At 40.7% G+C, this 13,309-nt stretch overlaps 1 protein-coding gene across 1 annotated transcript in view; it reads left to right on the forward strand.

Moving 5' to 3' along the window:
• Positions 1 to 13,045, forward strand: part of LTBP4 (latent transforming growth factor beta binding protein 4) — a 75,580-nt gene extending 62,535 nt beyond the window's left edge. The window contains 11 exon segments of the mRNA XM_018565069.1: positions 324 to 369; positions 371 to 438; positions 4,598 to 4,741; positions 4,869 to 5,078; positions 6,536 to 6,598; positions 6,850 to 6,978; positions 8,509 to 8,652; positions 8,743 to 8,895; positions 11,297 to 11,803; positions 11,912 to 12,061; positions 12,526 to 13,045. Of these exon segments, the coding sequence (XP_018420571.1) occupies positions 324 to 369; positions 371 to 438; positions 4,598 to 4,741; positions 4,869 to 5,078; positions 6,536 to 6,598; positions 6,850 to 6,978; positions 8,509 to 8,652; positions 8,743 to 8,895; positions 11,297 to 11,803; positions 11,912 to 12,061; positions 12,526 to 12,671 (1,760 nt within the window). The 3' untranslated portion in view covers positions 12,672 to 13,045.
• Positions 13,046 to 13,309: the final 264 nt, after the last annotated feature.

The following is a 13,309-nucleotide window of genomic DNA, read 5'->3' on the forward strand; positions in this document are numbered from 1 at the left end:
CCCCCCTCAGCGGGCCACAGTAAAATTATTAAACGCTGACCGGTCCGCGGCGATACAAAGGTTGGGGAGCACTGGTGTATACCATTGTCAGCTTCTTTTGAAGTTTATTGTCTGCATTAAAACCACTTTGTCACAGGTTAGAAGCAAGATATCTAAACTTTGTTTGTAATGAGATGAGAGATCAGTGCATGTGTGCACGGCATTGGTTTTAAGGTGGAACGGCTAAAGTATAATTGCAGTTTGACTAATGTTTGATACAGAAAGTTTAGAAAGGAAGCAGCATTGCACCAGATTGAGTTTTAAAATTGGTATTCCTGTGTCAGATATCAACGAATGTCTAAATAAAAGTGTCTGTGGGGGACATGCACTCAGTGGGATCCTACCAATGCCTTTGTGACCGGGGCTTTGAGGGGGAGAGGGGCGATCTGCACTGTGTGGGTGAGTGATTGATAGGGAGCACAATACCGATAAAAAGTAAGTATTGTCCTTGCAGGATATCTATTGAAGAGCATTACAGGCAGAAGGTAAAAAGTGCAACATGCATCTTTTTATTGACTGCAGTCCATATACACTGAGTGGCCAGATTATTATGACCACCTGATGTTTGTAGGCAAATTAGCTATAATTTCACGCTGAAGTTGCTAGAGGGCCAGACCATTATAAATAGGGAAGCAGGTTGTTTACCACGACAGTAGAAGTGATTTTTTATGAAGATATGGGTAAACAACGCGATTTAACAGCCTTTGAACGTGGGATGATTGTTGGCGCGAAGCCATGGAGTGAGTATCAGCAAAACAGCAGAATTTGTTAAATGTTCAAGAGCAGCTGTTGTTAAAGTGTTTAAAGACTGGACTGTCAGCCGAAAATCTGGGTCTGAACGTGCGAATTGTGGCCGTCAGCGACTAGTCAATGTTAGGGCAGAACGGAGAGTGGCAAGACTGGTACAAGACAACAGAAGGGCAACAGTGCAGTGTCAGATTCCTCGCATCACCTTTCAACATCTCGTGGAGTCATGAGGCGGCCCAACAAAGTCATCTCGTGGAGTTATCTCGTGGCCCAACGAAGTACTGATGGGGTGGTCATAATAATCTGGCCACTCAGTGTATATTACCATATTTAACACCACAGCTGAGCTATGTTCAGCCCTTACTGTTAGCTGTAATACAATCCCCGATTTGTTACTTTGGATCATTTGCATGGAAGCAAAAAGACACATTTGTCTTCAATGTTAACATTGAGCCTTGTGCAATCCTCCACATGTAGGGAGGTTGACCTTGAGCCTTTGATAAACCACCACACACATTAATGATGACCTTGAGCTTTTAAGCTGAATCTGCACTGTATAAATGGGAAGTATCCTTAAACTCATAGTCATGCTCCTTACATTTGTGGTTTAGCTTTGAGCCATTTCAGCTGGGATCTACTATACACACAGAGTATGTCAGAGCTTTAAATAATTCTCTCTATTGACTTTTGACTGCACAAACAGAAGCTTTAGTTTGTGCACTTTTCCATGACAAAATACCTGTCAGGGCAGCCTTAGGCTAAAGATTCTCCAAGGCTTTATTGTGGTTCTTCGGCATTGACATCTGTTACAGTAAAGCAAATAAGACACATTTCACTGGCTTCAAAATAGTATACAGCCTAGGAAACCTAGAAAATGGCAGCCTCTGTCAGAGGCTTCTTCAATAGGTATTTTGCTTCATAATTGATTATTTTTTTTTGTTTTGCTAAGAAAAGAAAAAAAAAGAACTTCATCTACATTATGAGGTTTACCCAGAATCTCCAGATGAGGTTTATTTTTCCACTTCATGGAATCTGTATGAAGAGGGTCCCCAATATAGTCATACACAACAACTAAAGCCTGTGAAAGTACAAAAATAAACAAAACCAAACTCTATGATGTTAAGTTAACCATTAAAAAGGAATCAAGAAACATAGCAAGAGTATGATTCCACAATAAAGATGGAGGGGGCGAGTGGACCTATGCTAAGAGGACATAGCCAATACCCATAATAAGTAAAATGTTGCATCAGTGTTGGTTTTCTGCGTCCCCAAACATGTTGAAGACAATTCTGATGTGATGATTGTGACCTGGCAAAGTAACATACTATGACTTCACTTTGTGTGAAAGCAGCTTGTAGGCATTCAAGTCCTGAGACTTTGGGGTCTATTCACAAAGCTGCCGAGGGCAGCCGAGTACTTACCATTTGATATCTTATTTATATCTTAAGTGTCCTATGGCTCCGTCCATGTGGTAAGTGATTTTCACACAGCAAAACGTATTTATCAACCAAAAAGTCTCTAAAAGCATATTTCCACTAATGCCATATATGGAAAAATCATGCACATGATGCATATATAATGCTGCTTTACAGTTTAGACAAAAATGGTTAGCTCATGCATTTACATTCCTGCATTCATCAACGCAAGCAACACAACATAGAGCTAATTTACACAACATCACCTTGCAAATTCATGCAGGGCTTGGCATAACACATCTGCTGGGTGTGTACACACTACAAAGGTGTTTAGATTCCACCCATAGATCATGCTGGGAGGGAACACACTACAGAGGTGTATACATGTTCGTGGTGTGTTTATAAGGTTAGTAAATCAACCCCTTATTCTCTTTTCGTCCTGGTCCACACTGAGCGTTTTATAGCGCTTTTTCTGCCCTAAAAAACACTCCAAAAAAACGCCCCTCCAAAAAATTCCATTAATTTCTATGGCTCTGTACACATCTGAGCATTTTGTCGCAATAAGCAAAATGTCTGCCCCTGCAAAAAGTACATGAGCTTTTTTTGGCATATTACAGCTCGTTTTGGCCCTATAAACTCAATAGGAAACGCTTGAAAACACCTGTTTGCTGTGTTTATGCATGTTTTTAAGCGCATTTTATGAGCTTTTTCTCATTAACATCAATGAGCTACAATGAGAAAACACGCTTTTTGCCGTATGCACATAAAAACACACAAAAATGTGCATTGAAAATGCGCATTAAAACTAGCAAAAACGCTGTCGCCAAGGTGTGAACCAGGCCTTAGAGGTTTGTGTGCTGGATAGATAGGGCTAGGGATTGTTCCTTAAAGTGACATTAAACTTGGGAGTTAAACCTTAAAAATGCATTCAAGTATCTTAAATATTAACAAAATCTCAATACAGATGAGTAAACTAAACGTGAGACTGTAGTCCATCATGGGAGTGAGCTTGGAGAGGTGACTACTTTACAACACACACAGGGGCCATGAGGAACACAAGTAGCACCCCTCCAGAAGAAAGGACAGTGCCAGCACCTATTCAGAGATGATTTGAGGATCTACAGCCGAGTGACACACAAATAAGATACATGTTTGTTATTAGTTAAGGTATTTGAATGTAGTTTTAAGATTTAATTCATGTGTTTAGTGTCACTTTAACACTCTGTGTAGTTAAAGTGGAAAATGGCAACTTAAAGTGGAACTGAGCCCAAAAAATAAAAAAAATAAAATTTGCTATGGTGTAGGAGACATCTAGACGTGTTATATGTGTCTAACAGTAAACTGTATAGGTCGTTTTGTTCTGAGTTCCTCCTGGCAAATAGCAGAGCCCTTCCTGATGTGTGAGAGTTCCTAATCACTCATGCCTGCAGTCTCATAGCTGTATATCTGCAGTGTGAAATATCAGGCACTGCTGCCTCTGCTAGTCTCATGAGGGAGGTTTGGTGATGTCATTTTACTACTCTCTGTGCTGTTTTCATGAAAGCTCTGACTAACTGATAAGGAGGCAAAACCAAAACTCTATCAAGATGTCCTCCTCAAGCTAGAGTGCAAAACAAGGCATGGTAAGTCAGTAATGGATGAAAGATCCACTGCAGGGAGACCACAAGTACTGCAGACTAGACCACATACCACAATACTGGTGACTAGTCCTTTGTCTTGTGCCTTGGACACAGCTTCCAGAGTTCGGTTCCTTTTTTATGGGTAACATTGCTACACCAGGGCTATCCTTTCAGAGAGAAACTGCAGGTTGCTGTGGCAGCTGAACAATCTGTTGGCAGGGCCGGATTTCCCACAAGGCCAACCAAGGCCCGGCCTTGGGGCAGCAGGGAGAAGAGGGGCAGCAGGGGTGTGGAATTCCTATCTCCCAAAGGCTGGGGCATGCAGTCCAGGGCGCCAGTTGGCTAGTTGTTTTCTACATTTAGCCCAGCTTTGGGCAAGCAGGGCTAAATGTACATCGGGGAACCCGCCGTTTGTTTTGTACAAGTGATCCCGGTGATGTCGCCGAGATCACTTGTATGCAGCCTTCAGGTCTGCCATTCTCCATGGGGGGGTTGTCGGGTAGGGGGGAGCATTGAGGAACCTGGCCTTAGGGCAGAGCAGAGAGAGTAAATCCAGCCCTGTCTGTTGGGTCTCATTGAGATGTCAGATCACTAGCAGTTCTTGTCTGTCTGCTTTCTTATTGTTTTTGCCTGCCAATGGGGTGTCAGATGAACTGGTGGAGGAGATCGATGAAATAAGGCAGGTTGCAGGACATAGATGGCCTTTTTAAGAAGCATGTTTTACTGGCTAATTATTATGCACTGTATTCCCAAAGCCTTATGTGCATTTCTTTCTAGATGTGAATGAATGTGAGACTCTACAAGGTGTGTGCGGGACAGCTCTTTGTGAAAACGTAGAAGGATCCTTCCTTTGCATCTGCCCAAATAGCAATGAAGAGTTTGATCCAATGTTTGGAAAATGTATAAGGATTGCCGGTGCTGGTAAGAGTCCTTGACATCGATATCTATACTCAAAACACAAGTTTTAGTTGGTGAGACTATTTTTGATTGTATCAAAAAGGAATTTGATTATTTTTAATGACATTTAAAATTGTTTCTTCTACCACAGCACGGCCTGCCTTTCCAAGCAGTTCTGGAGCTTCCCGTGTGGACTTTGTACCAACCTCAGGCTTAAAGGAATGTTACTTCAACCTAGAAGACCCCAATGTGTGTCAGAATGTGCTCTCTAGAAATGTCAGCCAGGGTGAATGTTGCTGCACTGTTGGCAAAGGTTGGGGTCAGGGCTGCCAAATTCAAAGGTGCCCCAGCATGGAATCAGGTAGGCAGGATATCTATGTGATGACAGCACCCCATACAAATCTTCATTGTTGCTCTTATTCTCCTAAAACATTGCAGACCCCTGTAGTTTATTGTTAAATCAAGGTTGGAGCTTTCCAACCTAGAGCCCTATATTTTCAACAGTATTGTATCCCGTTCTGCCATCCTTCCAGCAATACGGAAACTTAAGTATAGGGGAATCAGAATATAATCCAAACAATGTAAAAACATAGCTTCAAGAACCACGTCCATTTATATATACAGAGATGTCTTTTGGATATGCAGCACCAGGCACACCTTTCACTATGGCTTGATAATGGGCCATCAACATTAATTCTATAGTATATGGTAAACTGACTGTTATCTCTGGCTGCAGTCTTCTGCTTCTGTTGCGTTATGCTACACCATTGCTATTCTGACTCCAATTGTTGTATTAGCGATTTAACCCTTGCTGAGACCTCTATGCCTGGCATGTATAAGCAGATATAATCACTGCGTACAATCCTTATCAGATAATTGAACTCACCAAATACCTTTTCATCAATCAAGAGCTTTATTGTATGCAGCAGGATGAACAGATGGTATTTGAAGGTCAGGGATGATAATGTTTCCAAGCTAGCATATACATTCTTAAAGAAAAGGGAAATACATCATAAATGGGAGGGAACACAGAAAAAGTGGTGCAATAACCAAAATGCCCACGAGATGGCAGTATAATAACCAGCTATACAATTGCTATAATACATGGCTTAAAGGAGAACTATGAGGTGAGTGCTTTTCACTCACCTCATAGTTCTTGTCGACCTGTGACAATGAGACTGTCACAGGTCGGCTCAGTAGATCGGGAGGTGAGCGAACACATACCAGCGTTCGCTCACCTCTCGATCCTGTCACGGCTCTCTGCCGTGACAGGGGAGGGGCTGGATTCCCCCCTCCCCGCTCCGATCTGCCAGCGCTGACTGGCGGAACGGACGGGGGAGGGTACAGCTGGCTCTACCTCTAGATAGGCAGAGCCAGCTGTCACTAACGCAGCTGGGCGGATCAAGACATAATTGTCGGGATCCGCTTCAGCTGCAGAATCTCAGTATACCGCAAAAGTAGCTCGCAGTATACTGTGGCGTTTCAGTATACCGCTAGCTGTAGCTCGCGGTATACTGAGTTAGGGTGACGGGAAGACGCTAGTTTCTGTCCTCCCGTTACCCTAAGGAGAACTATGGGGAAAAGCCTTAACCCCATAGTTCTCCTTTAAAGAAAATTAATGAATTCCCAACTCACAGTAATATGAATATTAACTATGGCTATGCATTGTGTCATATTTTTATACAATTATTGTGACAGCGCAATTGCATCTAAAATTGGTAGTTGTCCGTACTTTAATAACACATTTTACAGTTAGTAAACGAAAAAATGTATATGTTTTATAATACATTTTTACACAAATTGGATTTTTTTTTCCAGCTGAATACCGAAACCTATGTCCAGAGGGAGTGGGCTTTGTTACATCAGGACAACAATACCAAGGTATGTCACCATTTTCATTCCTCTTTGTGTTTGTTTATTTAGAACACTCTGCGCAATTGTGTTAATTCCTGAATTTATCACACACAGGCTGCAGTTAAACTAGCATTCTGTTTTATTATTTAAATTGATCTTTGTTTTAAGACACAGAATTTGAAATATTATTATACCCGGATCAGATGATACCCTTAATCTTTGCTGTTAGGTTCTACAGAACCCAAAGCACACATTTTATATATGTATTTCTGTCTCAGATGTTGATGAATGCAAGCTGTTTAGTCAAGAAATATGTAAAGGAGGAGTCTGTCTCAACAAGTCTCCACTGTTTGCCTGCTACTGCCCTAATGGATACTACTATGATGTCCATCGCATGGAGTGCGTCGGTAAGTTTTATTAGTGTGTTATTGCTATTAATATACATTATGATTAGTCCAGTGGTAATAATTTTGTAAATCTGTAGAGCTCCAGCCAGTGTCTGTATGGGGCACAAGGTTAGTGGTGGGCAGGTAAGAGATCTTCTTCCCACCACAATCCTATACTGAAATGTCAGTCAGTTATGTCTGTAATGTTGAGTAAACTGATGGAGGTGTCTTTTGTTAATGTATGCATATTTACAGCAAGTATATATTCTGCTAAAGCTCAAGGTAAGCAGAGAAACCTCCAACACCAGCAACAGGCAATACCATTAGTATATGTTTGGACTTATGGTGAAAGTAAAGTGAGGGTAAATCCCCTCTTAGTTGTCATTGGAATAGGTGTCTCCTTTGGGAAATTTCCTCTCATCACCTGTTAGGGTGACAACTAAAAGTTTGGCGTTTTCATCACTTTCAGTTACATAGTTACATAGTATTTGAGGTTGAATAAAGACACAGGTCCATCGAGTTCAACCTTTATGTGTAAGCGTGTGTGTAGTGAGTGCATGTGTGTATATGAATCCCTTTCTGGTCTTAGGTTTTAAGAGTACCTGTACTCCTGTATGTTATGGTCTCTGAGTAAGGTAGCTAATAGATTTTGAAATTATTCAATACTCTCTGCTGATACCAGTGCTTGTGGCAGAGAGTTCCAAAATGTAACCACTCTGACTGAGAAGAAGCCCCTACGCCCTTTGTGGTTAAATCTTTTCTCCACCAATTTTAGGTGATGGCCTCTTGTCTTTGTTAGGGAGTTTAGAGTAAGAAAGGTGTAACAATTTAAAAATAGAGGGGGGAGTGAATCTCAATGCAGCAATAAAAAATTGACAAGGATTCTAATCCTTCTACACTCTATCCAAAAGTAGCAGATACATTTAAATGTACATACTATTACACACTGAAAGGTAAATCTTGACAGACCTTTGCATACCATTTTAGGGTTTTCTCTCGGTTTACCCAGGCACAGCTGTAGTGTAACAGTCCCCCAAACTCTCTTCTCTCAGTGATCTAGTGATGTGGGAATCCCTGTTGTTTACTTGTTTTAAATGCAGCAGAAGTATTCTTAACTTTATTGAAGTGTCATAAAATGACCATTCATCTTTACACAACACAGTATGTTGGAACATGCTGCCATGTGGTGCAGTAAGTTGCATTTTTAGCATGTATACATTAGACACAGCGCACATCTATAGTGTGAATGTGGCACATAGAGTACAATCTTTTATTTTTGTGCCCTTGCGTTAAGCCTACATTGAACAACACAAACCAATGCTGCTCAATGGACATGATTTGAGTGAGCCCTAAGAAATATTCTATTCGGCATCAAACCTTTTTTAGGAGTTTGATTCTAGAAACTGATACAGAAAAGTCGCTGTGGAATTTCAATTTAAGCAAATTGAGTGGAATTTGTGACGTCAGTGTTTGCTGGATAGCACTAGCAGTTCACTTTTTCCTGGAAATGAGAATGTCAATGGTGCTAAGAGAGTATTTTTAATTTAATAGATAATGATGAATGCCAAGAGGAAGAGGTCTGTGAAGGAGGCATCTGTGTAAACACAGTGGGATCTTATTTCTGTACATGTAACCCTCCACTTGTGCTTGATTCATCCCAGCAGAGATGTGTCACCAATACCAGCCAAGCCATAGGTAAGGACTGTACATTTATTCAGCAGGTGTTCACCTATTTTATATCTCCAGTATACAATCTGTATCAGTATAGTTCTGTTCTCTTTTCAGATAACAATATAGCTTTGTGCTGGCAAGCGGTTGGTGCTGATTTGGTATGCAAGCGCCCTCTACTGGACAGACAGACAACATACACTGAATGCTGCTGTCTGTATGGGGAAGCATGGGGGATGAGCTGTGCCCTGTGCCCAGCAAGGGACTCAGGTAAGGATGACCAAACTAGAAATACAAGACTGAACCATGGGAGGCATGTACAAAATCCTTAATTTATTAAATCCAGTTGCATAAAATTCATCTGCAAATATAAAATGTGTCTATCTAGCTCTGTGTGTAGATAAATCGTTATTGTACTCTACAACTACAACTTTATTACTCTTTCTGACCTGCATGATCTCTCAATATCATAATAACAACATGGTATCTCAGGGCCAGAAATGGTTATGTAATTGCATTTGGGTTCACACAACTGTAAAACTCCCAGTACTTACATAAAGGGGTCTGTTGGATTACCCATTTAGTATACAATATATTATGGAGAAAGAAACTGAATCGGTGGGTACACCCAAGAACACAATTCCTTAAAATGAACAATGACAATATAAAGGTGAGACTATGACAGTTGGATCTCACTGCTGACATCCCTAATAGATAGAAAAACAAATTGGGTATCTCAGCCCATTGGATGTCACCTATAACTGAAATTATCACTTCAAAGTGTACAAACCTCTTAACAAACAATACAGAATAACCCTTTTGCAACAGAGGTTAATCTGAATCCAGTAGTCTTGCAAGTCTGACCATGTATCAGAGGTTGGGGTTCTGCTTAGCCCATGCGCTATGCTTTCCCATCATCTAATTTTGTTACCTTCTGCACCCTAGTATTGAAATAGGTGCTAATCATTATGTATAGTCAGCCACTGTGCCCTGCGCCATCTTCCAGCAAATAATTATCAGTTCCTGAGCAATCAAAGCCTAAAGGACCACCATCACCAAAATATTGTTTTCTGACAACTGTATATTAATCTTATTTATAATGAAAGTATCCAATATATTAATTATTTTTTAAGATAACTTTCATCACCTTTACATGGAGACCAGGCTGTCCAGCTATAGTGACAGTAACATGGGTTGGAAAAACTATAACACTGTCAGGGATATGTACAATGCCCATATTTTATGAACATGGTAACATCCTGTCTAAAACAAAAATTGTTGCTGCAAACTCTCAAGCAAACTCTCAAATACGCAGGTTTAGAGTTTGTCTCAACCCCTTTTACTGTCACTTTTAAATCTTTAGGCCTCATTCACACACAACGCAAGAGCAAAATTGTATATTGCGTATATACGCATACTTGCGCGTATGTATGCGCGTATATATGAGCGCATGTGCGTATAGGCACACAATACTTGCAATCCCACAATGCATCATTCGTAATAGAAATGTTAATGAACTGTACGCACGTATGTGCGCATAAACGCGCAAACACACGTATATGCACGCAAATACGCAGAAATACGCTGCCCGGACGCATCTCGGTTCCATTCTGTTTTTGCGCATTTTTACGCTTCGCAAATATATGGCTCCATACGCAGCTATGTGTATGGAGACATTTATTTGCATATGCTGCATATGGTACTATACGCGCGTACGTGCAGTGTGAATGAGGCCTAAAAATGCATTCAAGTACCTTAACTATTAACTAAAATGTATCTTATTTGTGTATCACTCAACTGTAGATCTTCAAATACTCTCTGAATTCATGCTGACACTGTCCTTCCTTCTGGAGGGTAGCTACTTTGTTCCTCATGGTCACTATGTGTGTTGTAAAGTAGCCACTGCTACAAGCTCCCTCCTGTGATGGACTACAATCTCAATACACATTAGTAAACTAAACATGAGATCGTTGTCGGTCATGGGAGTGATCTTGGAGCGGTGGCTACTTTACAACGAATACAGCGACCATGGGGAACAAAAGTAGCCACCCTCCAGAAGGAAGGACAATGTCAGCACCAATTCAGAGATGATTTGAGGATCTACAGCTGAGGGATGCAGAAAAAGCTTAATTTATGTTAATAGTTGAGGTACTTGAATGCATTTTTAAGATTTAATTCCTAAGTTTAGTGTCACTTTAAATGTGAAGAAAAACAAATAAACAAATGGTGTATACAGTAAATTCATATACTGAATACTATCATTAAACATATTAACCCCATACAGTTATCAAAATACATAATTTTTAGCTACAGTGGTCTTCTAAGTTGCAGAGAAGCTTTGGCTCACTGAGAGATCACAACTCCAATAAAAGCCTTACATTGTCTGCGAAAGGAAGAGTAGAAACGATTATTTGATGCTGTAATAAAGCATTGATGTTATGCCTAGTTGGAGTGTTTCCAGGTGAAAGTGAGGCCACCAGGATCTAAAAAACGCAACTTAATAAGTAAGTGATTGATCCACAAAGCAGTATACCAGTTAGGCACATATTATGGCATTAGCAGTGAAAATGCAAATCATACTGACAATTTAAATGCAAGTCCAATCAATGATCTAATGAAGCACAAGTTCAGAGAAGCTGGAATTATTTTTTCCTCAATTTTTTCTTGTCAGATGATTTTGAAGCCTTGTGTAACGTTCTGAGAACTCCAGGATATGGTAGTCCAGGATCTCCCCCAATAGACCCTTATGAATATGGGTCAGAATACGGACCAGGTTATGGTGTTCCATATGGAGCTGACTCGATTCCCAATCCCCCTCCTAGAGTGGTAAGACCAGGATATGAAGCTTATCCAGCACCTCCTGGAGTAGGATTTGGCCAACGTTCACCAGTTCCCTATAGTCCTCGGGACTCAGTGTACAGCCTTCCTCCTTACGATTCTCCCGACTTTGAGTCTGATATTTCCTATCCAGACTCTGGTTTAGATGAACCAAGACCACCCTTCCGAAGACCAGAAACTCCATATGATCCACGTCTGCAACCATCTCCACCACGCTCCAGGCCCAGGAGTCCTACCTCTTCTAGGGTAGGATTAGAAGATGGGCGCCGACCTCAGCCATGGCGACCTGGAGGTCGTGATTTAGACAGCTGGAGAGGAGGCCTGAGAGAGGCATATGATGGTAGGTGTACCTTTGCGGGCCTGTGTAAATTTACACAGCAATGCAGGATGGCTGCAGTATTACATGCAATAATGCAATGTAGCCCAGTAACCTTTCTTACTCCTGTAGACCGCTATGAACAATTTGAAGGACTACAAGCTGAGGAGTGTGGTATTCTCAATGGCTGCGAAAATGGGCGTTGTATCAGAGTTCCTGAAGGCTACACCTGTGACTGTTACGATGGGTACAGGCTGGACATGACAAGAATGGCATGCATTGGTAAGTTCCACCATTTTTTAATGTAGAACTCCAGACAAAACTATATTTAATTGAGTGGAGTACAGTTAGAAACTCTATTATGTTTAGTTTTTCTTGACCTCTGTGAGGAGATTTTCACTGACTTGTACCTGAGAAGAACAGTAAGTTGGAGTAAATCACCCAAAGGTGAGGTCATATTCCACGTTAGACAGTTGTAAATGAAACCCATGTCCACATGGGAAGACTTACTCTCTACTTCTGTTACTTTGATAACTGTAAATCATTGGACTTCCCTTCACTTTATGTCCTGGTGGCTGTATTAACTTTAAAAATCTTTCTTCCCCAATACCCCCTTTCATATTTACTGGCATACCTGATCTTTACACAAAACAGAGTTTCCATTTAAAAACAAGTTGAGAAAATGATGGTGGTTTGGGCTTTACATGTATTGAATGTGTCTATTAATAATTTCTGTCTTGCTCTAGATATAAATGAATGTGATGAAGCTGAGGATCTTTCTCTGTTGTGCCTGAATGGGCAGTGCCGTAACACCGATGGCTCGTACGAGTGTACCTGTCCCCGTGGATTTGTCTTGTCCCAACAGCACTACTGTGTCCCTTCCCAAGAATAAAATCCTCTCCACCCACTCCTAGGAGAACCAAAGACTTCCTGCAGGGGTTTATTCTATGTCCACATAATTGTGGGGACCAGGGGATTGCATGGAAAAACCAGAGAAAGATATTTATTTGTCTGTATATATTGCCAAGCGACTAATGGTCTCTTTAGTGCAGTCAGTGGTGGGCATTGCAACCCCTGAAAGTTTTTTTTTTCTTTTTTAAAACCTTCATCTATATACTATTTTACATGTAACATGTGGGGCCTTGTCCTCCCATGTGTTGCCCACTGATGTTTATTTTCTGTCTTAAGGACATTGGAAATGAGAGAAAATGTTATATTTTACAGTCTAGCAGCTAGCAAGCTTATATAATGCTCCATAAATGCAAGAGTCAACCTGACTTTTTCAGTAAAGCAATGTAAGGAACAAAGCACGATGTACAAAGTGCAGTGCCCATAGCAACCAATCAGAATTCACGTTGCAGAGTCTGATCTCAGAAAAGTAATTCCTGATTGGTATATGTTACTACACTTTGTTCTTAGTGCTTCACTGCTTGAACATTTTATTGGATAACAATTAATTATAAGATAATATCTTATCTTATAATTAAGAGAAGATCTTATCTTATCAGTTCTTGCCAAAAAGATCTATGG

The sequence above is a fragment of the Nanorana parkeri genome, unplaced genomic scaffold (assembly GCF_000935625.1).
Source record: "Nanorana parkeri isolate BGI_ZX_2015 unplaced genomic scaffold, ASM93562v1 scaffold810, whole genome shotgun sequence".
Taxonomy (NCBI): domain Eukaryota; kingdom Metazoa; phylum Chordata; class Amphibia; order Anura; family Dicroglossidae; genus Nanorana; species Nanorana parkeri.